Source organism: Zootoca vivipara, chromosome 14 (assembly GCF_963506605.1).
Source record: "Zootoca vivipara chromosome 14, rZooViv1.1, whole genome shotgun sequence".
Classification (NCBI taxonomy): Eukaryota; Metazoa; Chordata; class Lepidosauria; order Squamata; family Lacertidae; genus Zootoca; species Zootoca vivipara.
Window position 1 is genome coordinate 22,678,241 of NC_083289.1, and position 27,969 is coordinate 22,706,209.

The 27,969-nt window shown below is 46.0% G+C and overlaps 1 protein-coding gene and 1 long non-coding RNA gene across 6 annotated transcripts in view; one reads left to right on the forward strand and one right to left on the reverse strand.

Moving 5' to 3' along the window:
* Positions 1 to 713: 713 nt before the first annotated feature.
* On the reverse strand, positions 714 to 27,914 carry NR2F2 (nuclear receptor subfamily 2 group F member 2). 3 transcript variants are annotated; one of them, XM_060282614.1, is made up of 3 exons: positions 27,740 to 27,914; positions 17,358 to 17,885; positions 714 to 13,678 (listed from the first exon to the last, which is right to left on the reverse strand). In XM_060282614.1, exons 1-3 carry the CDS (start codon positions 27,780 to 27,782, stop codon positions 13,404 to 13,406), a joined length of 846 nt encoding a protein of 281 aa, XP_060138597.1. In that variant the 5' UTR covers positions 27,783 to 27,914; the 3' UTR covers positions 714 to 13,403. The 3 variants fall into 3 exon arrangements, with proteins under 3 accessions (XP_060138597.1, XP_034986904.1, XP_034986905.1); XM_035131013.2 differs by lacking the exon at positions 27,740 to 27,914 and adding an exon at positions 19,987 to 21,961 and having other exon boundaries at positions 17,358 to 17,906; XM_035131014.2 differs by lacking the exon at positions 27,740 to 27,914 and adding an exon at positions 19,987 to 21,955.
* LOC118092664 (uncharacterized) overlaps positions 26,489 to 27,969 on the forward strand; it is a 57,460-nt gene continuing 55,979 nt past the window's right edge. For 2 of the 3 annotated variants that reach the window (XR_004693562.2, XR_009558540.1), the window contains exon 1: positions 26,491 to 26,975. This is a non-coding gene — a long non-coding RNA (uncharacterized LOC118092664). Of the gene's footprint in view, positions 26,976 to 27,969 lie in introns of all 3 variants that reach the window. The other variant, XR_009558541.1, reaches the window with a different exon arrangement.

Genomic DNA, 27,969 nt, shown 5'->3' on the forward strand with positions numbered 1-27,969 from the left:
TCTGTGGGAAAAGTCCTGTCCTAACAGGGAACTTACCTACCGAGGGTTTTTAAATTTGATTTAGTAGCAATCATTAGAGAGCCTTTCCAGACTGGTTCTGGAATTTCTCGGAAGGATTCACAGACCAATATGAGGGGGCAATGTATGCTACTTGCCCATTATTCGGAAATGTGTAAAATGCCATTAACAGTTCCCCCCTCCGTCCGCACCATTTCTGACGATAAAGAGTAAAGCCAATGCTTTCAGCCCTAGAAGGGAGGGGTGGGGTATTAGGTATTAATCAATAGGGTCATCAGAAATACAAATTAATTGTTTTATAGCTGAAGAAGGGCATTTCCCAGCTTCTGTTAGAAATTCAGCCCTAGTTGAGGAAAGGTTAAAAACTCGCTCTCAGCCATGTAGGATTTCGAAAAGTTTTCGCTGTATCAAGAGTCTGGAGGTAGTCTGCACACCACAACTAAGACTGCGATCCTAAACTCACTTACCTGAGAGTAAGCCTCATTAAGCTCAAGGAGAAGTGGTTAGGTTCTCCTTGCTCTCGTTGGGTTGTCCTTTAGCGACGAAATTTATGCTAGGATTCCAAGGCCAACATCTTCTGGTCGAGGCTGGAGTTCTCTACAGAACAATATTCGGAAGAGTGCGAAGCATCCTAGAAAATATTTATCTGTTCCTGATCCCCCTCTACCCCATAAAACACCCACCCACCCCTCGATTATAAATGTTAAAAGCCCTAGTCTGTACCCAAAAGTGTGTGGGAACGAACTGGTATCTGCTGATCCGTTAAAAGTGTGTTGTTTTTTTAAGAGGATACCTTGTAGACACTTCCTTGTTACGATCCAATACTTGTTTACTCTGTAAAAGTTGAAAAAGGGCGGCTTACTTCTTAAGTAAGAGGACAGAGGACCGGGGTCAAGGGACATTCGATTTATTCCGATCCGGAGAACGTAAGCGCGCTGAGCTCCCCGTTGAAATCAACGCATTTGAATAGTTCCATTCGTGTTTCTCTCCCTCCCTCCGCAATAAAATAAAATAACATTTATCAAACGTGGAGGTGTTTCGAGGCCTGCGTTACAGTTTATTCACTCCGAGTTTTTACAGATCATTTCCTTCGGAGACTGCATCCCGCAGCACAACCTTCCTTGAAAGGAGATTCCAATTTAATGTGTGTAACGCAGGAGGCCAGCACCCCATCCGCCTCATGTTGGAAGGGTGAAAGGATGCTCAGGTTTTCACTTTCCACCCAGTCAGGTGAAACAGCAGCAGCAGCAACAACAACAATCCAAATTTATTTCGGGAAGAGGAAAGGGGTATGTTTGTGGGGTTCTGTTCTCCTTTTGTCCCTGGAGGGAGGGGAACCACCCCACCGAACTAGCAAGCGAACGAAAATGCAATCCTAGCCCGGTTCAGGGGAGACACCTCCCCCCCACCTTTTGTAAGGAGGTGCTCGGTTTATGGGGTCTTGATTGCTATTTCTATAAAACTCCAGCTCCTGAGCCAATGTCCTAGAACGCAACCGTTAGATTGCAAGGCTTGCCGGCTACTTGCATCTTCCTGCACACGATCATTTCGCCAGCTTTATTTCGAAGTTAAATAATTTGTGTGGGGGGGATTTGTGGGGGGGGGACGGTGTTACTAACAAATATCTATGACGAATAGGCTACCCTTTCTCTGGGTCCGCAGAAATCTATTTCCATGTGGGTGCAAGCACAAAACAAGGTGTGCAACGGACATAAAAACAGCTGCATGTGTTTCTCGATCTCTCTCCCTACATCCTCCACGTCCGTCTTAAAAATCCGGCTAAATTGGTCAAAAAGGGCTGGGTTAGATGGGGTAGCCGTGGACACCAACCTTGGCTCGTTCCAGAAACGGAATCAAATGTATTTTCTTCCCTTCTTGACTGTATGTCTTTGTACTCCCCGTTTCTGTCTCCCCTACTCCCACGATAAAAAGAAAAGAAATATGTCTTTTAAAAGCAGAACAAACTCTGCATCCTGAGCAGCCTTATATTTTTTCCATCACCAGGCCCCCTTTTTGGCCCGCCCCCTTGACACGGCTGCATTGAGGGTGAGGGTTTGGAGGTCTTTGGAGGTCTCTGAGAGCGACAGTACTTGGATTAGCTGGTAGATGGCACAATTTTCTAACGTTTAGAAAGAGAGAAGACAAAAAACCCCAACAACAACAAAAAAACGGGAGCCAGAAGTCCATTTAAAAGCCCTTTATTTGAAGAGGAACAAAGATCACTTGACAAGCACAGTACAGGAGACATCTCAATGAAATTTCTAGAGGAGAATTTAAAAAAAAAACCTGCAAAGGAGTTTGGTGTGATTTTACAAGGTTTTACTTTTTATAAGAAATTTACAGTGCAAAATGCGTTCACAGCTACCTCTTTTTAAAATATATATATATAAATAGCAAATAAATACCCAGCATTGGAATGAGAGAGTTGTACACTGAAATAGGGATAGTGGAGAGAAATGAAATATTGGGAAGGGATCGTTCCTGGAGGGAAACGAGGTTCATAGACTTACAGCGCTTGTGAAGAGCTAGGAATACCTGTCGCTTTAAAAACCCAACAGCACAGATCCCAGAGGGTCCTATGAAATATTCCCCAGAATAAGAGCGGAAACTGTAGATAATGCCGTTGAGGGGAGAGATGTGTAGTTAACAGCGTGTTTACACCGAAGCAAGTCACCAAGTGCAATGGGACACATTCCCAAGTAAGAGTGTATAGGATCGCAGCCTAAAGTAACAATGGATCCAGAGAGATGGGTTCTGTTTCATTTTATCCACACTCCACTCATATATATAGGATACCTACACACCGGGCGCAATCCATCTGAAGGTGGTTGTGACATGAGGCTGCGAAACTATGCAGACTTCCTTCTGAGTAAGGCCCATTAAACTCAGTATGCATCATTCCAACTGTGGTGGGGTTTTTTTTGTGCTTTGAAGGTGGCCTCCTCAGAAACAAAAATCATTGAGGTGACAGGTGCTTACTTCTCAGTAAATATGCCTCCAGCCTGGTGGAACAGAGGCACATACAAAGCTGCCTACACTGACAGGCAGCGGCTCTCCAGGGATTCAGACAAATGGTTCTCCGACCTAGACGTATCTGGAGATGCCGGGAATATGAACCTGGGAACTCCTGGGTGCAAGGCAGACGCTCTACCGCTGCGCTAGGGGCCTTCCAAAGTCTGATTCACGCACGTTTACTCGTGATTCTCCTCATTAGTTCAGAGAAACTTTCTTCCAGGTAAATGTGCATAGAGGATCGCCGTCGCATGGCTATAGCTCCCTAGACTGCAACGGCCCTTCGTCTCATATTTGGCTTCTCTGGGCTGGCTCATCCTCTTTTCCCAGTGATTTGCTTTTCTTTCCCCCATTTCCATCTTTACGAACCCCCCTTTTCCTTAAATGTTTCCAGGAATGGAAAAAGTTAGAAAACGGAAGCGCATCAAGGCGAGGTCACTCCAGTCTTGAATGGATTTTATTCGAGGGGTTTTTTTGGGGGGGGTGCGGTGGAGTGGGGGGGGGATACAAGAAATATATTCTCAAAACACAGCATGGAAATTTAAGATTGAGTTCTCAGCAGCTCTGAAACGTGAAGAGGGCAGTTACTTAATCCGCAACCTGGGAAGCGGGGGGGGGGGCGGGCGGGCGGCGGACCACAATAAGGCACCCGGAAGAAAGAGAAAACCATCCAAACAAGGATCGTGTCTTAATTTCACCTCCGAAACAACAGTTCCAAAACGAGAAAGAAAGAAGATTGCATCCAAGGCGCGGTACCAAAAAAGAAAGGATTGCCCCCCCCCCAACCCGATTTTAATTCCGATTAATTAATTCAGATGATACCCTGACACATCTCCGCCGCCACCCTCCAGTTCTTTCCCCCATGTAGAAATAATGATATTGGTGTTGGGTGTTTCGTCATACTTATTCGCTGAGCGGGTCTCCCTTACAGCGCTGGGAGGCGAGTCCCTGTTGATAAATCTATCATTAGTACCGTTTGGAAACCGGGAGACAGTAAATTCACCTTAGGTTTGGAGCGCGTTAATAGACATTTATTAAATGCTTCAGAGAGAGAGGGAGAGAGAATAGAGGAGGGAGGGAAGGGGGGCGTCTGATTACAGTCAAAGTCTAAGACACACGTTAACATCAATTTGCTGGAGGAGAAAACGAGCGGGGAAACTAAAACCGAGAATCAGACCTAAAGAGAGGAAAAGTTAGGCTGTAACTTAAATGACTACAGGATATTATTTATACCTTTGCTCATTTCAATTTGGACGCCCTGGCCTATTTCTCCTTAGTTGAGTGGCCACTGTTTCAATTTCAGATGGATTATTATTATTATTATTATTATTATTATTATTGCCACCCACGTGAGATAAGCCCTCCCCCCCCAGATATGATCCACCACAGCCTCTGCTTTTCTCTCCCCTCCCTCACTTCGCAAGCTTTTAACTCTAGTATCAGCCTTCTCTAAGTGAAGAATCCCCCAGGGATCTAAGCAAACTTGTGTAAAATAGTTAAACGAAGCGTGTTTCAAAGAGGATTGCAGCAATCGACCCCCCTGTCTCTCTTTCCCTCTGTACACACAAGCACCCCGCGCGCGCTCACCTTAATAAGGTAAAGGGCTCAGTTCAAAAGACAATATTCAGAAATTTGTAAAGGAAGGATTAAAACAAAAATCGAGATCCAAAGAAAATAAAGAGCCGCAGGGAGGGGGAGGGTAACATGTATTACTGCCTCTGTTCTGTAAACAATTCGATTATATCTCTTGATATAATTTTTATTTCATTTCCGCTTCGCCTCAGGTTAGTTTTTCTGTTTCTTTTTCATCGCCTTCCAGGTAGGTTAATGGAGTCCCGTGGGCACCTATTTCTCGCAGAGAGATGGGATCAACGTCGTCGTGTCCTGTCCCCCCCCCCCCCGCCAACCAGCCAGCACTCCTCTCATTCTGTCCTCCTGTTTCTCAGCTAGGACCTATCAGCTTTTTTAAACTTGGGGCCGCGAGGCGTCCTTCGAGCTCAGAAACTGCCCAAACTTTCCAATCCGCTGGGAAAGTTATTCTTCGCTAGCTACCTTGAAATCGACCTAAGGAATCCTAGTGAAACCCAACAGGGCGCAAAACGAGAGATGTTCTGACCTTTGCCATTCCTTCGGGATACTTGTTCTTGCTGGCTTTTAAGACCATCCAGACAAAGAAAAAGCAGAGAGATTTCCAGGGAAGCTAAGGACGAGCCGGACAACAAGGCTATGTGTAATATACCAAACCCAGTGTGTATAGGATCGCTGCCACCCTAAGCGCAAGTGGTAAGATTCACGGTCAACTCCAGGGGCCTTACCCCTGCGTCAACATGCTTGGAAGCGCGGCATAAGCCAAATCAATGGGACTTTCCGAGTACAGTACTGAACTTTCGATGGATCTTACCCGCTGTCTAGTAATACTACTACTACTACTGCACTACTACTACTACTAATAATAATAATAATGCCACCCCCTGATGTTGGGGTGTGTGTGTGCATCAGCAGCTATCTCCAGCTCCCACACCTTTAAAAACGTCTATTCCCTCGGTCTCCAAGTTTTCTTCGGAAGAGGGGTGGAGAAAATAAAATAAATAGGAGTGACAATCTTCTGAGGGAAAGCTCATTAGTTCGTTGTCGAAGCCTAATAAAGGAACAGAAGTGCATATTATGGGAGTTCAGCCTCCACACACGCTCTGTCAACCAAAATCAACCCTCTGTAAGTTTGATCCAAATTGGGGCTAACTTGGACCGCGATTGTTGTCCGGGCTCCAGGCTTCCTCAGAGACGAATCTCCCAAACACCACCACGTTTTAGAAGGAGGTGGGGGGGGGGGGAGAAAAGCCAGGGATTTAAAAAGCTGTGTGTTTTTACACATTCGAAAAAGTCACCAGGCCTTATGATTCACCCTTTCTTTCCCCTTGCTGCCGCCACACTATATTAATGGGGGTTCAGAAAGTGGGGGGAGAGAATGGATTTGGGGAAAGAGAATCGCCTCCAACCAAGAAGATCCATTGAAAACCAAGCGCCTTCTTCCACAACTCTGCTTTCCACGCAAACGCAAGAGAATTTTCCGGATAAAATAATATCCCCCCCCTCCCCCGGCGTTTGCTCAGTTAATCACAATGCACCTTTGCAATAAATGTGATTCCCCCTCCTCAAAGAAACCCGGGCTGACAAGAGTCTCTTTCCTTGGCCAAACATATATGTCCTCTTCCCGCATTCTAAAAACGCTTATTCCGAAGTAAATCTCACGAAGTTCAAAGCCGTGGGAGACACCCCCAAGCATATGTGCCGAAGACCGAAGCATTAGTGGGAGGGCTTATCCCTCATGGATGCTAGTAGTAGTAGTAATATAGAGATGTCTTAGCAAAGGCCTACATCCCCAACCCAAGACATTATTTCGAATAATAATAATAATAATAGCAACTGCAACAACAATAACAGTGTTGACATTTCTCTCCTAGGGAAGAGATGGGCAAGGGAGATGGAAGAGAGGGAATGCACATATGTATATAAATATATAAAGTTTTAATGGCACATCTGACATATTAAATTAGGCAGTTTTACAATTGGGCCCGGCTGCGATGCTAACTGATTACAACTGCGTTATCAAAAGGGCAATACGATTTATAACTTGTCGGGCACGAGCCCGGATGATAAACAATAGCGGAGATCTGGTTTGTATTAGGGAAGAGCGGAAGATCTAAGGGATAAGCGATGGGCTTGCGCCGCGTTTCATGGGCTGTATAACCGTTCCGTGCAAAAGGAACCGACTTCTCCGTTTTCTTTCTTTCTCTCTACCCCACCCCTCCCAATCCCCTTCCAAGAGACTCACGCAGGGGTTTCCCTCTCTCTCCCCCGAGCCTGTCACCTTCTTAAGCAGAGAGTTATTTACACTCTTGATGCGGGGCTGTTTATTGAAGAGGCCTCGCTTCGCCCCATCCCAAGATTCGAGTTAAAGGCCCCTTCCCCCAGGATGAGGTTTCACACACTCCGTGGGGGAAGGATGGGGGCAAAGGGGTGTGTGAGAGAGAAATATCCCCCTTTTGCTTTCTTTGGTGTGCAAAAAACAAAGCAAAACAAAATAAAACAAAAACCAAAAACCTACCCTGAAAAAAACAAACAACCCAGATAATTTCTGCAGCCTTTTCTAAATCCACACCTTTTATTAAATACCACGCTCATATTTTCTCAGTCTGTTAATTTTTTAAAAAAATCGAACACAACACTCTTAACGCATGTTTACGCAAATTCAGCAACCGTTCTCTTTCGTGGTGTTTACTCTAAGGGACAAGCAGGAAGGATCGCAACCATCTTTCCAAATAAATACCAAAACATTCATTCCTAAACTGGCGCGACGGGGTGGGGGAAGAGAGGGGGCACCTAGAAGTTCCTGTGACAAACAAACAACAAACAACTAGGACTAAGCGTTTTTTAAAATGACCACAACGAGGTAAAAATTTGCCATTAAGTAGACAGCCGCGCTGCGGGAAGCTTAACAGATAGAGGAGAAAATGCGGACGGAGGGAGGGGATGATCAGAAGCACTTTCCCCCTCTTGTAAACTCCTAGCCTCCCTTTTCAATAGACTCTAAGAAGGCCTCCATCTTCGTCAAGAACCGTCTCTCTTCTATGTAGACAAGACACGCTCTCTCCCCCTTTCCCCTAAAATATTAATAATAATTCATTGATTTTTGGGTTTCTCGCTGCAGATCAAGCTCTCAACGCCATTCTTTTAAAGAGCACCTTTTGTTAAGGGATTGACAACACACACAAGCACAAAAACGCTTCATCACTTCTTTTAAAAAAAATTAAATAACGCTCTGCAGAGGGATTCTCCCCCTCCTTTCTCCAATGGTCGTGGAGCTTAAGAAAGGGATGCTTTTAAAGCAAGCTGAGTTCCCAGGTAATTTAGATTCGGACGTGTACCCTAAGAGAGCCCCTCTCCGCCCACCTCCTCGCCTTTGCAATACGGATGTCTTCAGTCACGTCTGTCCGCCCCTCTGCGGATACCTAATGCCAGACCACCTCAGCAAATCTCTTTTAAGTCCTTTCTCCAAACGGAAGACGATAGGAAAATAAACCTTATCCTAGAATCGGGTGGGGGAACCAACCCCCAACCACTATGCTAGACTGAAGAGAGGCGAGAAGGCGGGCATTTTCCTCCAAACATTTCCTAGATACCCGCTCAAGCGGGTCTACAGACATCCCCACCTAAGTGTATAAATGTACTAAGCAAAGTAATTCCACATTTGAAGTGAGTGGTCCTGTGGCCAAGAATGGATTTCAAGAGGTTGTGGACGGCGAGTCCAGGGGGTGGCTTCTAGTCACACTGCATTCCTCTACCCACGGATTAGGAGCATGACATCAAGGGATAGATGCACGTGTGAGCCACGCTATCTGAAAAGCACCTTGAAGCCCAATCTGTCTATTTCGAGATCTGCTACCGTAGAGAGAGAGAGAGAGAGCGCATCACAAGTTTAGGAATTCGGAATCCTGTGATGGAGAAACTGGACAGTGCACCGGGTAGCTGTGGAGGGTTTGTAATATCTCCCCCCCCCTCCAACGCACACATCCCTTGCTTCTTTAAATCCACAGCTAACCACTGGACTTGCCTTGACTCGATTGCTGGCTTGGGAGTTTTTGCAGAGAGGTGCCCCGCTGCCTGCAGCTTTGTGTATGCGTTTAAATACCAGCCTCCTCCTGACTTATTACGAGGATGAAGGGAAAGATCTCTCTCCTCATCACAACGCGATTCCTTTTGCCTAGCAGGACTCTCTCTCTCTCTCTGCAGTACACTTCTGGGAGACGCCATGTTGGCTGAGTTAATAGGACAACCCAGCTTCAAGGCAATAGTTTCACACGCTTTATCTATTCCCCCTCCGCGAACACACACCGCAAACATATTTCCTCCCCTCTCCCCCCCCCCCCAAAAAAGACGCCACTGAGGAGGACGAATCCACTCTTTAAGAGGAACGATCTGCTGTCTCTCCAGTAATTGCTACGGGGTTGGGGGTGGGGAACCTAGAAAGAGCGTGAGATCTAGCGTCAGTCAAGCGGAGTGAACGCAATCCGCAGCGAGTATCCTTTTAAACCGGCCTGCGTGCGAGTTGCGTGTATGCTACCGCTCACTGGCGTGCGTTTCAAAGCCTCCAATATTCTCCGCGCGATCCTCGCCCTGTCTTGTCCTAAGGCAAGCTCGATCCCCCAAACCCTTATGCTTTAACTTTCGGAATAAGATTCTCCCTCTCCCTTCACCTGGTTCAGTATAGTGAAGTTAATTGCTAGAGGGCAGGACGAAGGAGAGAGAAAAATAGAAGGGGTGTGTGTGTGTGTGTGTGTGTGTGTGAGAGAGAGAGAGAGAGAGAGAGAGAGAGAGAGAGAGAGAGAGAAGGCGGAAAGAGAGCTTTCTCCCATATGTGCTTTTAATAACATTATTAATAACAATCGTATTTCAAAGGCTCTTTCCCCTGCTGTTCTTTAAGTGGAGAGTCACTTTAATAATTTTACTTATAATTCTAACACTGGTGCTGGGAAGGGGAAGAACTTAGATTTTATTTTATTTTTTAAAAGAAATCCAACCACCCTAGAGAGGGAGGCTTGAGGGAAATCTCCGGACACTTCAAGAGAAAGAGTTGCTCGTATTTAGCAGCTTTTTCATAAGAGCTAGTCAATTTCACATAGGACTCCTTCTGAGTCCGGGCCCACCTCCTTTGTCCGGCTCAATTGCTCGGGGGGAGCTCCTTTGTTCTAAGTCAGCAGGCAAAGAAAAACTTTCCTTAAATGCCATAAACTCGCACCTATCTGAAAGCCTTTAAACAACTCCACCTCGAAGCCTTTCCAAATATATGGATGCATATATGGAGAGAGAGAGAGAGAGAGAGATGGAATGGAAAATTTACCGAGGCAGAAGAAGGAAAGTGGAAGGGCGGGGTGGTGGTGGTGGCTGGAGCTGGGTTTTTGTTGAATCCCTTTTACATTCAGCTCTTTTCTGCCGCCATCTCTCCAGTCCAAGCTCGATTAGAAAGTTAAGGTGGGGAAGCGAGGGAGGGGAGGGAAAGCAACGCCAAGAGAGACAGGTATATAGAGGAAGAACAACCGAGCAACAGCCCAGATGTCTGAAGGTGGGGGAAGAAGAAAAACCAAGGAATGGCTGAGCTGAACATCATTAAGTTGCAATATGCCAGGAAACACATTTGCAATTTTGCAATAAACGATTGTTTAAGAACAAACACCACCACACACGGAAAGCAAGCAGGCCAAAGGGGGATATCCTTCGAGGTGAAGTTAGAGAAGGAGAAGCTCTACTCCCCTGTTAAGTTCATTCACACATACTGTACTGTATTCAGACACAGACATCCTTTAGAGTAGCAAACAGTAACCAGCACGAAAAGCACCACTAAAACCGGAGGATCACTTTCCTCTCTAAACCAGCAAGCATATTTATCTATGCATATCAAAAGTGCCTTGGGTTCATAGGGGGGAAAATCATTTGCAGCCATTCCCAAAGAGTACACACATTCCTCGAAAATAAATAAATAAAAACAATGTTTGGTCCATATGCCTGGAACGGAAGCCAGCCAGAGATGGAGTGTAGTTCACAAACTGGTGGGCTCTTTCGTTATGTATGTACAGTATGTATGTATGTATGTATGTATGGGTCAGAATGTGTGGCTGGGGGTGGGGGCAGAAAGCCTTAGAAGAAGAGGTGACAAGGGGCTATTTTGAGCACACCCTCTATACTTCCCTCCTCCCACTCAAATTCACAAGACATCAGAGTTTTTGTCAACCTGCTTTGGAGAGCTGAAGCGCAGGGAGAGTAAGAAAAGTTGACTGTAGGAAGGGACGGAGGAAGCGTTTTTGAGTAATTTAAGGCCATACTGGAGCCAATAATTTCAGTGGGAATCTGGCCTTTACTCAATATGTTGGGTTGAAACAAATACACTACTATTTACAGCACAAACTCCTGTGTGCTTCCTTCGGGATAAATCCCATTGTATTCAGTGGGGCTTGCTCCTAGCATAGGACTGCAGCCTTAAGTGCAGCGTCTTTTGGAATCAATCATACTTATTCCTAATTATAGTTAGACTCAGAATGCATTATTATAAGTCCTTCTTTTATAATGCTAGGTGCCTACACACACACACACACACACACACACACACACACACACAACTTGTACATTCTGTCTTATGGTCTGAGAATCTTTGGCTCTCTGCAAGAACAGAAATGGTGAGGAAACAATGCAAATCCACTTCTGAGTTGAAAAGATCTCTCAGTGACAACCAGCACACAACAATTCCAGAGTTCTTCTCTATGTCACAGACATTGGGATTCAGAGCAAACAACTGACCTACTTTTTCAATAATGCCACTTTGCTTGAACCAGATTATATACTCACAACACAGACATACATACATACATACATACATACATACATACATACATACATACCTATGTGTGTTTCTTTGTACTTGTGTTTATATCAGTTCCTATGTAGGCACTTAAGTGTGACAGAATTAACGGGTCATTGCTCTTTTAACCATCCCCTCTGCAGTTGTTGTTATTACTACTATTATTTTTGTAGTTATCAAGAGGATAAGAGGAAAGGAAATGTTGCCATCTTAGGTTGCAATCCTATGTACTCTACACACAGGTTGTGAAAATTATTTTGGGGGCAAACATATTGAGGATTAGGTTGGCGACCTCATGAAGCCACAATTAAACCAGGAGCTGAAGCTGGAACATCTCACCATCACCACCAAACCACCACCACCTATTTGACAGGAAACACACACAAACAACACCTATTGTGTTGCAAGCCGATTTTGAAGCAGAGTCTATCTATCTATCCAAGGACCAAAACCTCTTCAACAGAAGAATAAATAGGAATATTTTACCCCAAGACATTTAGGAGAGCCATACAAGGTGTCAGATATCAAATAATATTTTAATTTCTGAATACTTTCAATTTTTCCTTGGAATATAACACACAAAGACTGGACCAAACAGTTTTCAGTTATTATAACTTTTACAGTATACAGAAATGTTGCACTTAAAAAAAAAACCCTTCAGCTTTTTTTTCTTTAAAACACAAAAACTGTAAACTCTAAGATACTGAATCAACCACATTATCTATAAGTGCCAACAGTAGTGTTATTTTTTTTGTCATGCTGAATTCAATGGTTTTTTTCTTTTTCTTTAAAAAAAGGGAAAATATCAACAAGTATTATAATACAAAGAGCTTGCAAATATACAAACAGATAGAGGAACTTGGTAACAATTTAGGACAACTAGGAGGAACCCAATTTTCATTCAAATTACAAAAAGTTCACTTTGTGATGAAACCCTATGTGTGGTTTTGTGTGCGTGTGTGTATGTATGTGTGTTTTCATCAAAACCGTGTTGTGTCTTAGACACAATTCCTTCTCCCTCCAAGAAATACGCATTCCCTTCCAAAATTCATGTTTTGTCTTTAAAATAGATATATATATATAAAAACCTAGTCAAGGGAAGGTGGGCTTGCGGGTGGGGGATAGTTGTGGTTCTCTTTTATTCAGTCTCAATAATTATAGCTGTTGTAGCTTGGAGCTAAATTTTGGCTGACTAGTTGTAAGTGCGCTTCCATCTTTCCTACTATTGTGGGGATTTTTTTTCTCTTTATGTTCTCATAAACCTTTCTGAGACAGTTTTAATTCTTTCAGAACTTTTTTTAAAGGATACACAGTTGTTGTTTTTTTTAAATGAAGGCAAGATTATATCAAAATTATTATAGAACCACAGAATAAACTGGTTTGGAACCAGAAAAAATACAAAAAAAACCCCAAACAAAACCCTATAGGTACACAGACAACATAGGACAAATTAATAATTTGGAAAGAGAGAGAGAGAGAGAGAGAGAGAGAGAGAGAGAGAGAGACTTGTTTCCATTCCATTAATTTTCTCCAGATTTCTTTTAAATGCACTTTTAGCAAGAGATTGTGTTTCAAGTTAAACACCCCAGAAAAAAGAAAAAAATTCTTTCCCCTTTTCTTTTAAAAAACAACGAGAGAGAGAGAGAGAGAGAGAGAGAGAGAGAGAGAGAGAGAGAGAGAGAGAGAGAGAAGTAGCAACTTCTGGACAACAGGGGAATTCTTAATTCAGTCTGTAAAAAGTTCATATCACAAGTCTTTTTTTTAATTAGTATTCAGTCCATTCCAATTATTCTCTCTTCATTTTTAGCCAAGAAGCAACATCCTTGCTTAGCTGAAGGACGTTTAAACAACCGCCAGACCCCAATGTCACTCGCAAAAATCCTCCGTTCCAAAATCTCCAATTTTTTTTTCAAATTCTCTCATGTGTGGGTTTGTTTTTTCCTCTCTCCAACATTTTTTCCCCTTATTGAATGGCCATATAAGGCCAGTTAAAACTGCTTCCAGACAGTAACATATCCCTGATAAGGGTTTCTATGGGGGTTTTACCTACCAAACGGACGAAAAACAATTGCTCTATGACTGAGGAAGAGACGGTGCGGAGAGATGGGAGGCGTAACAACAGTTTCCCAAATCGCGTAGGCTGGTTCGGATACTGACTCCTTACGTACTCTTCCAACGCACACTGGGACTTCTCTTGTAAACTTTCAACGTGGGCTACGTCGGAGAGACCACACGCATCTGGAAGAAAGTAGGTTTCAAAGAGAGGGGAAGGGAGGGGGAAAGTGTCGTCAGTATCAAACAAGTTATAGTTTCCACTTGGAATGGTTTAAAAACCAATCCCCCCCGCAATTAAAATAATAGCAATAGTGTAATAAAATCACAGCCAAGAACTGTAAGGATGAAGTCGTGAGCATTGCAAGATAGACACTGCTCTTGAAATCTTTTGAGACTTGCTTCCTAGTAGCTAAAGCTGGGAGCTTCCTAGCGACTTAAGTCCCGCGGAACTTGGGGGGGGGGTGTCAACGTGCTTTGGGTCGATCTGCTAGTGCGCGCCCAAATCTGTGGATCTCTCCCTCCAACCCTACGGACATTTATTTTCCCTTTTGAAAGTCAGGCTCGCTGAGTTTAAGTCTTGGACTTCCGAATAAGCCTCGAGGACATGATTCAGTCCAAGTTAAGCCCTGCTCAAGCTACAATCCCAAACATAGAGGAGAGTCATGTTGCAGTTCTGTCTGCAGGCTACCTAGGGAGCCAGTCCAGCAAGATTTTTTTCCTCTGAGTAAACACGCGTTTGGATCTTCCTGTTCTTTCTTTCGGTTTCAACAGGAGCACGTGCTCTTTTAAAAATAAAAATAATCCAAAAGTCTGCCTTCCCGGCCAGGATTTTGCCTGAGGTCTTCATTTTAAAATTAGCCCCAAACCTTTCAGTGATCTCACCAGATTTTCATTGCATTGGGATGCGGGGCGGGGGAGTCTTTTGACGGTGGGGGTGTATGGAGGAGGAGAAAGATAAGACATGGTCTTTCCTCACAACACACATGCTCGCACTGGGGAAATAACTGTGCTGGGTCTAATCTCAAAGGCCAGAAAAGAGAGTTTCATTTAAAAAAGAAGAAGGGAGAAACCCACACACGTTAAGAAACTGGCTCAACTCAGGATAATGGAGCCCCGCACCCAAAAAGCGATTCTCCCCTAAAGGAGACACCGCCGTTTCCCTCAGTCTTTGAAAGTGATTTAAGTGGTCCTTTAAAACTGATCTTGTCAGTTTAGCCTATTCAAAGGCAACCAAGCAAACTCTGATCGCTCTCTTCATTAGAGCTGTTTCTCTCTCTCCCCTTCTCATTCTCTCTCCCCCACTCCCCTTTCTTTCCTCGCCTTTCTTTCCAATCATACCAATATATACTTTTTATTTTATTTTTAAAAAATGCATCTGTAAGATACGATTTTTTAAAAGGAAAAAAGGGAAAAATCTGTTTAAAAACAATTTAGAATTCTTGCCACGTTTTGCACTAATATATAGATATATATATTGCCCCACTTTTGACAGGCTAAAATACAATGAGGTCCCTTTTAATCAGAAGCTGCCTTTGCTCAGGTTGTGACCTTAGCTGGCTGGGCAAAGCACTAACACATGCATATTTTTCAAAGCCATTAGAATCTAGATATAGATTCTATAGAAAGCACCAGTAAATATTATATGAAAATTCTCTTCATCTAAATAACACATCAGCCCCATTGCTATTGGGGTGTCTTAGCTGACAAATCCCTGCATCCGTTCCCCCCATGTTTTATAACCCCACAAAATCAGATAACAGAAGCTTTATCTAAGTTGGGAAGGCAATTTACATGCAGATCCACATTTTGCAAACAGTCATAAATTTCGCACTTTAGACAACAGCTGAGAGGTTTTCCCCACAAAGGTAACAATATTAATCACATTACTGTAACTCACTACCACACCAGATTTGAAATCAAATGTTTGGGGTTCATATGTAGGCCTTAAAAGGCTCAGAGAAGATCCTGAAGGAAATAATGTCTCCTTTTAATAGAGGACACACACACAAAAGCATACTGTTCCTTTCTAGTGCTGCCTCTGATAATTGATCACCTCTGAGTCCAACTAATTTAGGTCGGCAACAAATATTTTGGCCAGGGGGTGGGGGTGGGCAGAGGTGTAACTGTGGAAAGCAATAATATATAAAAGGAAGTTCAGGTCACGACCTAAATTTTGGACAATGTCCAGAAATGCACTTGGTTTCCTCAGACCTCCCTTAACATAACAAGGACTGGATTGTAAATCCTAATTTTCCCACATAAACTACAGATGCCTTGGCCTATTTCCTCATATCAAAGGTATTTTTAAAATTAAAGAAAAGATTTTAAAATATATATCTATATATATACTGATGAGCGATTACTTTACAGATCCTGCCTCCATTCATATGGTCATCACATGGCCACTACCCAAAGCTGCCCCATTACTTACAAGATACACACACACACACATACACAATTTATATTCTGAGAATCTAGCATACTGTTAGAGGCCTGATCCGATGAATTATATATTTTTTTAAAAAGAAAGTATGTCTTGAAATTATGTTGCCTCGAGAGTTAATATCAGATATATTACTCACCCAGGTTGAACCACAGCTAATTAGATTTCATCATGCATTCCATTATTGTTTTATAACTGTAGCGCTATTTATATGCAGCAGAAAGTTGGCACTGAAAAGTATCTCTCTCTCTCTCTCTCTCTCTCTCTCTCTCTCTCTCTCTCTCTCTCTCTCCAACCCCCCTTCTTTTTTGGCACTTTTGATTGTTTAATAGTGCAGTTCTACACATCTACTCAGGAGTAAGCTCCACCGAGTTTCATGGGGATTGCTTCCAGGCAGCTCTGATGAACCTAAATGACACTTTTCCAACATGCATTTCTTTTTTGTCTTTCTTTCTTTAAAGGGGAGTTAAAACAGAAACCCATAATGTTGCAATTCAGAGACTACAGTTGCAACACTTCTTCACATTCCTCATCCCCGCTGCTGTTATGGATGAGTTGTATTGCCACTACCGCTAGGTTTTTGTATGGGGGACAGCAACTTGAATTCCAAACACACATTCTTGCTTCAACTTATTCTTATTATTATCATTATTATTTAAAAATACATCTAGCTCCTCTGACCATGGTTCAGACCCACTTTCTTCCCCTTGGCAATCTGCTCCAAGGCCGGCAGGTCTTACCATGAGAGTTTATTCACCCTCAATCCTTTCCAGAACGTGATTCGTTTGTTTATTGGATACTCTAGTTAGAGCTGCAGCACATACCGGTATCACCCTCAAATGTCCCTTTAATTTTAGGATTCTTCTATCTCCTTTGAAGTAGGCTTTCTGCTTGGTTAAGAATTCCACTAGTTATTATATATATTTAAAAAGATCAGATTCCAGCATACTCTAGTTATTTATCAGCTTGCTCTTGCTTTAACTATATCATGCCAGAGGTTATTTTATTTGGAGATTTAGCGAAAGACTTTATCCCCCTTCGCCAACAGTGACTGCACATGGCTCAATAAAAAAGTTATTCTGTCCATATTACATTAAAATTGAAGGCAGAATATTTGGAGGGTTTTCCTCCTCGAAATAAATCGTGGCTCTCTGTCTCTCTCTGCTTCAATGCTAGGCACCCTTGAACTAACACTGGACGCAGCGGGCCTTACTTCCAAGTAAACATGCAACAAATAGGATGAGAGATGTAATCTGCTCATTTCTTCTCCCCCCACCACCACCCCAAAAAACAGTTGCGGTGTTACAAGTTCAATTCCGCATTTTCTCACGGAAAAACCAAGGAAGCTGGGTTGGGGCAGGGGAGACTTTCAGATTGCCTCGCTCCCCCCCCCCCCAGAGTCCCCACCCTGTGGCTTACCTGAGGTGAAAAGGACGATGGCCTTCAAGCAGCTGTATTCCGCCGAATCCACGTGTAAGGCCTTAAGTTTCTCGACCTGTTCTTGGAAGATTCGTATGTGGTCCATAAAGGCTACAACTCGGTCGGCGGACATGGGCGAGGCGTGCAGGCCGGCGGCAGCCAGGAGCGGGGCGACGTGGAGGGGCATGGAGCACTGGGCCGCGTTGAGGACAAACAACTCACTCCAGGTTAACCTCAGCAAGGCCACCTGGTCGGTGATCTGGAGGTCGGGGAAAAAGGGGATATTCCGGGCCCACTCGACGGCGCTGAAAAGCATCCGAGCCGCCAGCTCGCAAATGTTCTCGATGCCCATAATGTTGTTGGGTTGCATGCACTGGCTGCCGAAGCGCGAGGTCGGGTAAGGCTCTGCCCTCAGCAACAGGGAGATATATCCGGAGAGGTACGAGTGGCAGTTCAGGGGGTCTCCGTTGGTTAAGGCGAACTGGCCGTGGGTCGGCTGAGTAGGTGGCATTCTGCCCCTCTGGACGGCTGCAGTAAATAAGGAAGAAACTACAGCAATTAATATCTGAATTGCTAAGGAAGTCCCTTCTGGAGCTAGCACATCTAAAGCTACTTTATTTTTTTGGGGGGGGGTTGGGGTTGGGGGGGGAGTTTGCTCAGACTCAAGGGTGAATTAAAGAAACTCAGGAGGGTCAAGGAGGTGCAGAGAAGCTGGGTCTCCCACTCCCCAAATTGCTGAGAAGACAGCAACCAGCACGTTGGCAAATATGTCAGCGGGTGTCAATCCAAATGTACTTTTTTGTGGGGTGAGGGATCAAAAGCTTGGGGGGGGGGGAGCTGCAGAAGGCAAAAAGTAATGTCCCTTCCTCGGCCAAACGAACAGCCAGCGGGCAAAACACAAACACAAGCGGCTCTTTAGCCCCCTCCATTCAATCGCCAGACGTATCAAAACACAATTAAAATAAAATACTCGAATTATCTTCTCTCCACATCGCTATTATTATTTTTTGAAGGGAGAAACTGGCAGGCAAGGCCCCCCTCCCCATAATTTCCAAACGCCGCTTTCCCCGAAGAAGGAGAGTTGCTGCTGCTTCCTTTTTAAAACTACAACACAATCTGTATCAAAGGGGGAGAGAGATCAGATTAGAACTGCAGTCACACGCGTCCATAAAATAAAATAATATCAAACAGCACGGCCTATTGTTACATTTCCTCGCCATTCATTCAGAGGTGGGGGTGGGAGCGAAGCTTTGGAAAACCCCGGGATCGGCTGTTTTTATGGAAAGTGGGCCTCTCATTTGGTTCATAAATTTACATGGTGACAAGAAGAGAGAAAATGAAAGAGAGAAAGACCCACAAAAGCGCCGAGGGAGGGGGGTTGAGAAGGAAGGCGAGAGAATGTTTTATATTTTATTTTGCAGGGGCTGGATCTGGCTCCAACGTGGCCCAAGGTGGAGATTGAGCGTTTCAGAGAGCGAAGGAGGGCAGCCTTTAACCCCCAAACATAAGCCAGACACCGGAGGTCGGGAGGAGGGGAGAGGAGGAGGAGGAGGCGGCGAGCGCAACGCCATTAAGGAAGCTACAGGCTTGCCTTCCCTTGCCCTCTCGGAATCTTCCACCACCGAGCTCCATCTTGCTCACAGAAACCTCCCTGGTTTAAACTCTGTATTTATTTGTGTGTTTCCTTCCGGTGCTTAAGATCCCTGATCGCTCTCTCCCCCTCCCCCTCCCCCCCCACCCGCAGCCCGGCTTGCTCTCCTCCACCCTCCCAACCCCCGGGAAAAAGAATTGGAATAATACATAAATGAAATCTTGATTATTATCAGGGGCATAGGCCAAAAAGGACCCCGCGCGCGCGTGTTTTGCTAGCGCGAGGGTGAGCTTTCTCGCCCGGACTGGGGAGGAGAGAAAGCCCCGGGAATCTTGAAAGAAGCCTCGCAGAATTTCTAACCGAAGGGAACCTCTCTGGCAATTGATTGATTGATTGATTATTGGGATTAGCAACTCGGGGAAGGGAGAGAAGTTACAGAGCTACGTCTTGCACGTTGTTTGGGGAATGGTGGTGCCTATGGATCGCTGCGGGCGGTGGAAGGGTGGGCAGGAGGAGAAAGATCCCAGCCGGCCTCTGACCCCCGCCGTTGGACAGAACCCACCCCCCTCTTTTATTGGAGCCCTTCAAATCCATTCTAAGGTATAACGCACAGCATTCTCGTGGCGTAGTAATTGTGTTTGGGGCTGGTGGGTTGAGAGGAAAAATAAAATAAAATAAAAATGGAATCTAGCTTTTCTTGGAATCAACAAGCGAGCCAATGTTTGTCAGGGAAACACATTCCACCCACCCCCAGCCTCTCACACACCACACCACGTTTCCTTGCTCTGTTAAACTCACCTAAGCCTGCTTTCCCAAGGACAACACCACTCCCCATTCCAGGCCATTGCAAAATAAGAGGAAATGTACACAAGCTATGCATCCCAGGGGGCAACCCATCTCTAAAATCCACGGTCCTAGTCCTCCTCATCCCACGCTGGTCTCTGTTTACATGCGCACGCAAATCCAGAGACCTCCCGCCCTCTTTCCCCTCCCCACCGGGGTTGGTTGAGAAGTGGAAAACAAATGAAATTCCAATACCTTCCCGTCTCATGCCAACCTTGAGGCATTTTTTGAGGCGACAATATTGGCACTGGTTGCGGTGATGTTGGTCAATGGGACAGTTCCGGTTGGCGCGGCACGTGTAGCTGAGGTTCCTGCGGACGCTGCGCTTGAAGAAACTCTTGCAGCCTTCACACGTGAATTGCCCGTAGTGCTTGCCGCTGGACTTGTCCCCGCACACCACGCACTCGATGTGCTGCTGCTGCTGCTGCTTCTCGCCTTGGCTCTGCTGGCTGCCTTGGTTGGTCTGCGCGGGCGTGCTGGGAGGGCCCCCTTGGCCCGGCGTCTGCGGGGTGTGCGGGGCACCCGTCGGGGGTCCCGGCACAGGAGGCGCTTGCGAAGGCTGCGTTCCTTGCGGGCCGGCCACATCGTCCTGCGGGTCTCGCCACGTGCCAACTACCATTGCCATATCTATGGGACACCTTGGCCAAATTGCTCGCCCCCCGTAGCTTTCGGTTGCCAGCGGATCCGCTTCTTCCGAGGGCTGAGCCCGCAGCTCTTCAGCTAGGAAGCGTCCTTGCGAGAGAGACCTATTTATCTCTCTGTCTAGATATAGATAGATATAAATATATAATTTAGTCCACCTTTGTTTTTATTTGTTTTCTCTTTTGCTGTCCTCCCCAGTTCGCGTTGGCGAGTTTTTGTCCCCCTTTCCTTCTTTCTTTTTTTCCCTTTTTTGTGGAAGTTGTTCGGCTTGTGTGCGGTTTCCCTTCTTTTTCTTCTTTCTCTTCTACCCTCCTCTGGTCCTTTCTTTTTAAATTAATTTAATGTCCTTTTTTCCCTTTGCTTGCTTGCGCCCCACTTTTTCCTTGCTGGGCAGTCCCCCAAAATAAAGTCAGCAATGCGGGCCACCAAAGTGAGGTGGGGAGGGGAAGAAAAGTAGAGCAAGAACGAGGAAAGAGAGAGAGAGAGGAAGAAAGAAGAGAGGGGACGAGGAAGGGGGAAGCAGAGCAAAGAGGTTCGAGGCGATTGTCTGGTAGCAAATGAATAAAGGAGAAAAGTACAAAAGAGGAAGAGAGGAGGAAGAGAGAGAGAGAGAGGCGATTCTCTTCAGAGTTCCCCCCCTCCCTCCCTCTCTGGGAGCCGAGCAGAGTTGCAGGAGGAGAGGCTGGTGTCTGGGGGCCAGATCCAGAGAAGCCCGCAGTCAGCCATTCAGGAAAGCCATCGAAAGCCAAAGAGGGGGGAAAGCTCGCAGCAGCGGCGGCAGCAGCAGCAGCAGCAACTCCGGCGCGCGGCCGCTGGAGGAGAGGAGCGAAAGGCGCCGCGGCAGAAGATCCCACGCTCGGCGCGGCGCTCCGGAGCCCCGTCCTTGCTGCGCCGCCGCCTCCTCCTCCCGCTGCCGCCGCCGGTGGGAGTGCTGGGATCGGATGCCCCGCTCGGAGTTTGGCGAAGCTGTAGAAACATCAACCAGGGAGGCAGGGAGGGAGAAGAGAGGAGGACGGGAGGGAGGGAGGGAAGGGGGGGGAGGGAAAAGAAAAAGAAAAGAAAAAGCCCTGGCCAAAGAAAACAAACAAAAAAGCACACACGGGACGCGCGCACACACACGAGACACGCACACACGCGAAATAGGCTAAGGGAGCCTTTGGGGGGTTCGGGTTCCCCCCTGGTTTCCTGGTGGTGCGTCCCTCTCTCTCGGCGTGCCTCGCTCTTCTTCTTTCGCCCAGCTCTTTCTTTCCTTCCTCGCTTCTTTCTTCCCTCGTTTCTTTCTTTCGTTCGTTCGCTTGTTCGGTCTTTCCCCCCCTCCTCCTTTGCTGCCGAGGCTATTCCGGCTTGCTCGCTCGCTCGCTCGCAGCCGCCTCCTCCTGCTCCTGCTGCTGCTGCTGCCGCCGCTTGCCGCTGCCTTATGCTGCTCCCGTTTCTTTCGCAAGTGGGTCTCTTTAGCAAAGCTGCTTCCTCGCACAACACATGGGGCGATAAGGGGAGGAGGAGGAGGCGAGGGAAGGGAGAGAGGGAGGGAGGGAGGGAGGGGGTTAGGGAGGGAGGCGGCGGCACTGGAGGAGATGGGTGGGTGGGTGGGTAGAGAGGGCTGGGGGGAGGGAGCGAGCGAGGAAGAGAGCGAGAGCGCGGTGGGGGGAGACGAGAGAAGAGCGAACTCTCCCCAAGCTCAGGAGCCCCCCGACCCACCCGCCCCCCTCAGCTAGGGAGAAGGATAAAAGGAGTGCAGGAGGGGGGAGGGGGAGACGGGGGCCCGAGTGGGTGTCGTTGGGTGGGTGGGGGAAAGCAAGGGGTGGAAATTAATAAGAATTAATAATAAATATCAGAAGCAAAGAGAGAGAAAGAGAGAGGAAGGAAAATGCACCAGATTTCCCCCCTTTTCTTTTTGCATGCATGCAAAAGTGGAGATTTTGGAGCGGTCCTTTGGCGCTGGGGGTTGTGCGGGGGGAGGAAGAGAGCTCTCCTTGCAAGCAGAAGAGATGGGGGCAAGCGAGAGAGGGTTTTGCACGCGCACAAAAAGGTAAAGGGGGAGGGGGCAGCGAAAGGAAGAAAGAGAGAAGGCGAGAAGAGAGAGAGAGAGAGAGAAACGGGGGTAAGAAAAAGAAAAGGGAGGGGAGGGAGAAAAGAGAGAGAGAGAGGCAAGAAAAAAAAGAGAGAGAATCCCAGTGATCAAATATGCTAAGGAGGGTGGGTGGGTAGGTGGAGTGGGGGGGGGGTTAAAGGAGTGAATGCGATTTATAGGAGCGGGGCTGGGGAGAGTGGCGAACGCTTTCTCCGCGATCAGCTCACCCAGCTCTCTATATAGTGAACTTTGACACGACGGCTGCAACTTAGCACACGTTGCCATGGCGACCGCTCGCCTTATAAGGCAAGAGGCTGCCTTTGACTGGTCAAAAGCTCCCGGACCTCCCCTCGCCCCTCATTGGGCAGTTCAGCCTTGTGCACGGCTGGGATGGCTGGAGCCCCGGGAAGTCCGCCAGGTCCTAAAGGGAGTTCTGTTCTTTGACTCTTCTGCTGCTGCTCCTTTCTATCTCGTCAACACTCCCCCCCCCGCGCCCTTTTTCTTTCCCCCCTTCTTCTCTCTTTCTCTCACTCCGTACCCCCCCCCCACAATTTCTTTCACCCAGCTTTGAAACTCAGAGCAACAAAAGTAAGATTTGAAGGGGGAAGTTTTCTTTTAAAAAGAAGAAGCATTATACTTATTTTATTTATTATGGGAATGAGGGATCTAGCAATGATGGCTTTTTTTTTAAAGAGTCTTGATTTTGCACACACACACACACACACACACACACACACACACGAGAGGGTGGGTGGAGGTCGGGACACCACTTCTTTTTAAAGGATGCTAGAAGACAGGTCTTTGTGAGACGACGGACTTTCTGAACTCTTTTGCTGGGAGACCCACAGTGCGGTTCATCCCCTTGTGAAAGGCTGAGGCTTGAGGAAGAGAGACAGCTCTATCCTCTTCCTGCCACTGTTGCTGAGTTTAGGTGGGGAAAAACAATTTCGTTCTTATAGGGAAGGGTCATTTCAGCTGAGCAGTGGCGCTAGGGGAACTGTATGTGCCTGGGTTAAAGAAATTAGACAAATGCTGCACTGTAGACAGCTTGGGTCGCAGCGGTGCTAACACAGATTGACACAAACGCTACCCATTTCGGATTAAAGTTCTACAGGTAGGTGGGTTGAACTTTTAATTGCTTGATGACACACAACTCAAAGAATTGTTTATTTGTTTTTCTTAAAAAGAAACACCCCTTCTTTAAAAAAGAAAAAGGAAGGAAAGAGAATACACTCTAACCTTGGCATGATGGTCTTGTAGAGAGATCTAGGGACACAAACGCTAACTTGCTCTCACTTTCTGACATGGATTGGATATGCAGCGAGGGAGGCCGTTAAAGCTGGATTTCGAGCATGTAGATTTCTAGCTTAGGAAGTCTCAGCCTTCCTAACACTCTAGAGGAGGCTGGCCCGTTGGGGGAAAAGATGCATATAAACTGATTTGCTGGCACTGCGTAGGAATCTTTTGAAAGCTGCTTGCTCGACCCATACATTAGATAGACATCTATCAATGTATAGGGGCGCATACATCAGAGGCTATGGTAACAGACTTCAGAATACTTAACCACACACTTCACTGTTCCCTGAAGCCTCTAGCATTCCAAGAACCCATTCCCTTTGCTCCAAAATCCAAACAGAAATGGGAAAAAATTAGCATACAAATACACACATGCATACATAGGCGCAGAACGCCTGGCCGCCTGTACATACTCCCAAATGGGGACACATCTAACCCAGATGCCTTCTTAGGAGGAAGGCGATGATAGCGAGGAAGGGGGGGGGAATCAGAGAGGAAAAGGGAGGAAAAGGATGGAGTTAATCAAACCCAGAAAACACATTTACAGCCTTTTCGCATCGAATTGGAAAGACACAAAGTTCCCCCCTCTCTCACCACCCCTTAAGAAAGCATATTTCCTCCTTTATGTTAACAGGAAGGAAAGGGGGAGAATTTCAGAACAAAACAAAACACCCAAGCATGGCGAAGCACATTTGAACCTCTGCAACTTGATTTAATTTTATAGCCTTAGACGAGGTTACAAATTTAAGTCATCGCCTAGCTGTGGGATCTCTCGCGCTGCAATCTAGAGGCAAACTGACCTCCAGGCAGAGAAGTAAGTGTTCCAGCGAAATACATTTGCTGAGAAGGACAAGAGAAAAATAATAAATGGCAGGCTAGAAACAGACTCAAAACTGAGAGTATATATATTTATATAACTCATATATACCCGCACACACACTTGCACACACAGACTTCTTAGAGTATATATAAACGGTATATGAACACACACACAAACACACACGAGGTATGTCCAAGACACTTATTAAATGAGACAATGGGAATCCCAGATACATGAGACAAATATCTGGACCTGGAGCTGTAACTCTTTCCATCAGCTCAACGCTATCACGTTGCCACGTTCGTACCACCCACCCCTTTCTGCTGAAGAAATAAATGTCTGTTGCTAAGCCTGCAGGTGCTACGGACGAGGGCAGGAAAGTTGTAACATGAACTCTGCTTGTTACTGGCCCTAGTGAGGAGCCTGGCAATATTGTCCGTTTCATACGGTCAGTTTCAAAGCGAGCGGTGGAATGTTCTATTGATCAGAAGGACTTGGCCGCCTGTAAACAGTGGAAGATGCCCTCTGTGATCCAGAAGAGATGGAAATAATCGGCCTCTAGGATTGCAGAGAACAAGCGAACAGGGTATGGAAATATATATCTTGGATATATACATATATACAGGATATATAGGTGATCGCAGCCTATATAAGGAAAATTCTCCCCATATATCACCACCATATCTTACTTTATCAGAAGAAATCTCTTACACCTTATGATTCTGCTGAATGCAGAGACTACCAAAACAAAAATTAAAAAATCCGAAAGGGGAAATAACAACCCTTCTGTATTAATCGTTTTCCTGCAGGTTCGTAAAAAGAGAAAGCAACTAATCACTGAGAACTAAAATAGACGGAGCTCACTCAAGCCCTAACATCAAATGCTTTGATAGTGTACGTCTGTTCATCCAAAGGATGGAACTATTAAAAATAGCAGAGGTGGGGAGTTGGCAAGTTCATGGTTGACTGGCTGTTCATTCTCTCTCTCTCTCTCCCCCCCCATTACACATCAACATAGGATCGCTTAAAGAGAACGATTCTCAAACCAATTCATCATCCATAACTGTCAATTTACAGAGCTCAGTTATAATCCCAGACCTTATTTATTGCCTTGCAAGTAAGGGTCCATTTTGCAACTTCTGCTGAGAAGCAATAGTGGTATTAATACCTATCCACTTTCCCATTTTTTTAAAAAAAAACAGGTGTACAATCATCAGGAGATCCGGGCTGTTAAATAGAAAAGGTGTGGAAAATTTGAAGGAAAACGTTAAGCTAAACGAGGTGGGGAAGCAGGGATCTTCCCTCTTTTTTTTTTCCTGGCGAAAGGTGCGGGGATGGGGAGAGTTTGGTGAAACGACAACAATGACAACAAGAAACCCTCCTTCAGTTCTTCCTGGCTTCTTTGCAACGAAGTTTGGACCCTCTGAAGTGAAATCAGTGGGGGGAAACCGCTGGGTTACGTGGGGGGAAGACTCAATGAATGCTCACTGTGTTGTTTGCCTCCCCCCCCCGCGTCCCCCTCCCAGCTCCATCCGAAGAGCTATGAATGGGGGAAAGTGGCCCTCCATTGTGCGACACTGAACTTTCAAGTCAATGTAATTTTTAACCACTGGCTTGTGGTACTTTGAAAATCACCAGGGGCTGTCAGAGTCGGGCCCTCTGAAAAATTTACAGTGCTAAATTAGAACATATGCTAGGAGAGCGAGAGATGGAGAGAGAAAGAGAGGACAGAAGTGTGTGTATTGGTGTGTGTGAGGCGGGGGGGGGGCGAGGAGGAAGAGGACCGGCTGGAAGACTCCAGAAGTACAGTATGCGTCTGCCCCCTAGCGTAAGTCTTTCATCGGCCTGAAAAAAATCCAACTTTCAAAGAAACGCTGCTCTTAAAGGGAAAGGGACGTGGGGGGAGGACGTAGCGTAGGCAAAGCGAGACGGGGGGGAGGCAAGCAACTCCTAAACTTCTGTACTTTTATAATATGATTAATTCCTCTGGATTGCAAGTTAAGGAGCTATGTCATTTTTAAAAATAAAATAAAATAACATCTTTTTGTGCTCCGGACTTGCAAACTTCCGAAAAAATTGTGATTTTTTTTTTAAGGGAGGAGGCGACATAGGATGGATAAGGAATCCCCCCGCCGGTCTAATAGGGAGAAGCGAGTGTAAGCTAGTGAATGTGCGTGCGTATTTCTCGCGCTAGGGAAAGTCTAGAGCTCTTCCACGCGGCTTTTTTTTTTCTAAGTGACATCAGCCTGAAGATTATTAATCCCCCCACTCCACAACCTCCAACAATTAAAAGGAACAAGCAAAACTTTGCGCCTGGAAACCTGGATTTGGCAACAGATATCCCCTCTGGCAATGGTGAGTACCTCTACTTTATCATCCATCAGAGATGTTAAGGGGGGAAGGATCAAGCGGGGCTGCGGAACGGGGACTGTAAAGAAGGCTAGCCGAGAAACTCAGTTTGCTCCTGGAAGAAGGTGCGGGGGGGGGGGGGAGAGAGAGAGGAGAGAAACCTAAGCAAAAAACGCACGTGGCTACAAATTCTTGGAGTTTCATTTCCTATTCCCTGCCTTAGAGAGGTCCCTTTTCCTCCCCCCTTTCAATCATTGTTTATACCCACAGCAATACGACCTTGAGATATTAGACTAGTTCTGACTCAGAGAGGCATCATCATCGAATCCGAACCGGGTTTGGAAGGGGGGGATACCCTTTGGATAGCTGGAAAAGGGGCTTTATAGAGAAGCATATTTTTCACGACATACACCCACACACATACACATACATACACACACACACACACGGACCTTACTCTCAATTAGTAGTTGATGTAAAATCCACACACACATCGACCCCCCCCTCCCGGCACAAATCCCGCCCTCCCCACGTAACCTTTGAAAGCAGAGTTTTCATCCCCGACCCTCAAACCATTGACTTCGGGGGTGCGGGGGAAGTTCTCTCAATTTCAACGCAGGGCATTACTTTGCGCTTCGGATTTCAGCCTTTAAAATGGAATAAGTAAGGAATGAGAGAGGGGGAGAGAGACCCGCACGGCCGCAAACTAGGTCGCAAGGAGAAGGAGAGAGAGAGAGAGAGAGAAATTTAAAAAAGAGAATGAAACATACCCAAAACATATTTGCCTTGTTCAAGATCCCAGATCGCTTGCATCTTCTTCCTGTTGTTTGGCAGCTGATGGCTTTTAAATTATTATTTTTTGGGGGGGAAATGGGCAGGAGAAAACCCCCCTTAGGCAATGAAAACGTATCGCCCTGGTATTTATCTTAGCGATTGTACAAACTGATTTTAGAAAAGAGAGCGAGGGGTGGTTACTATTGGGAGGTGGGGGTGGGGGAGA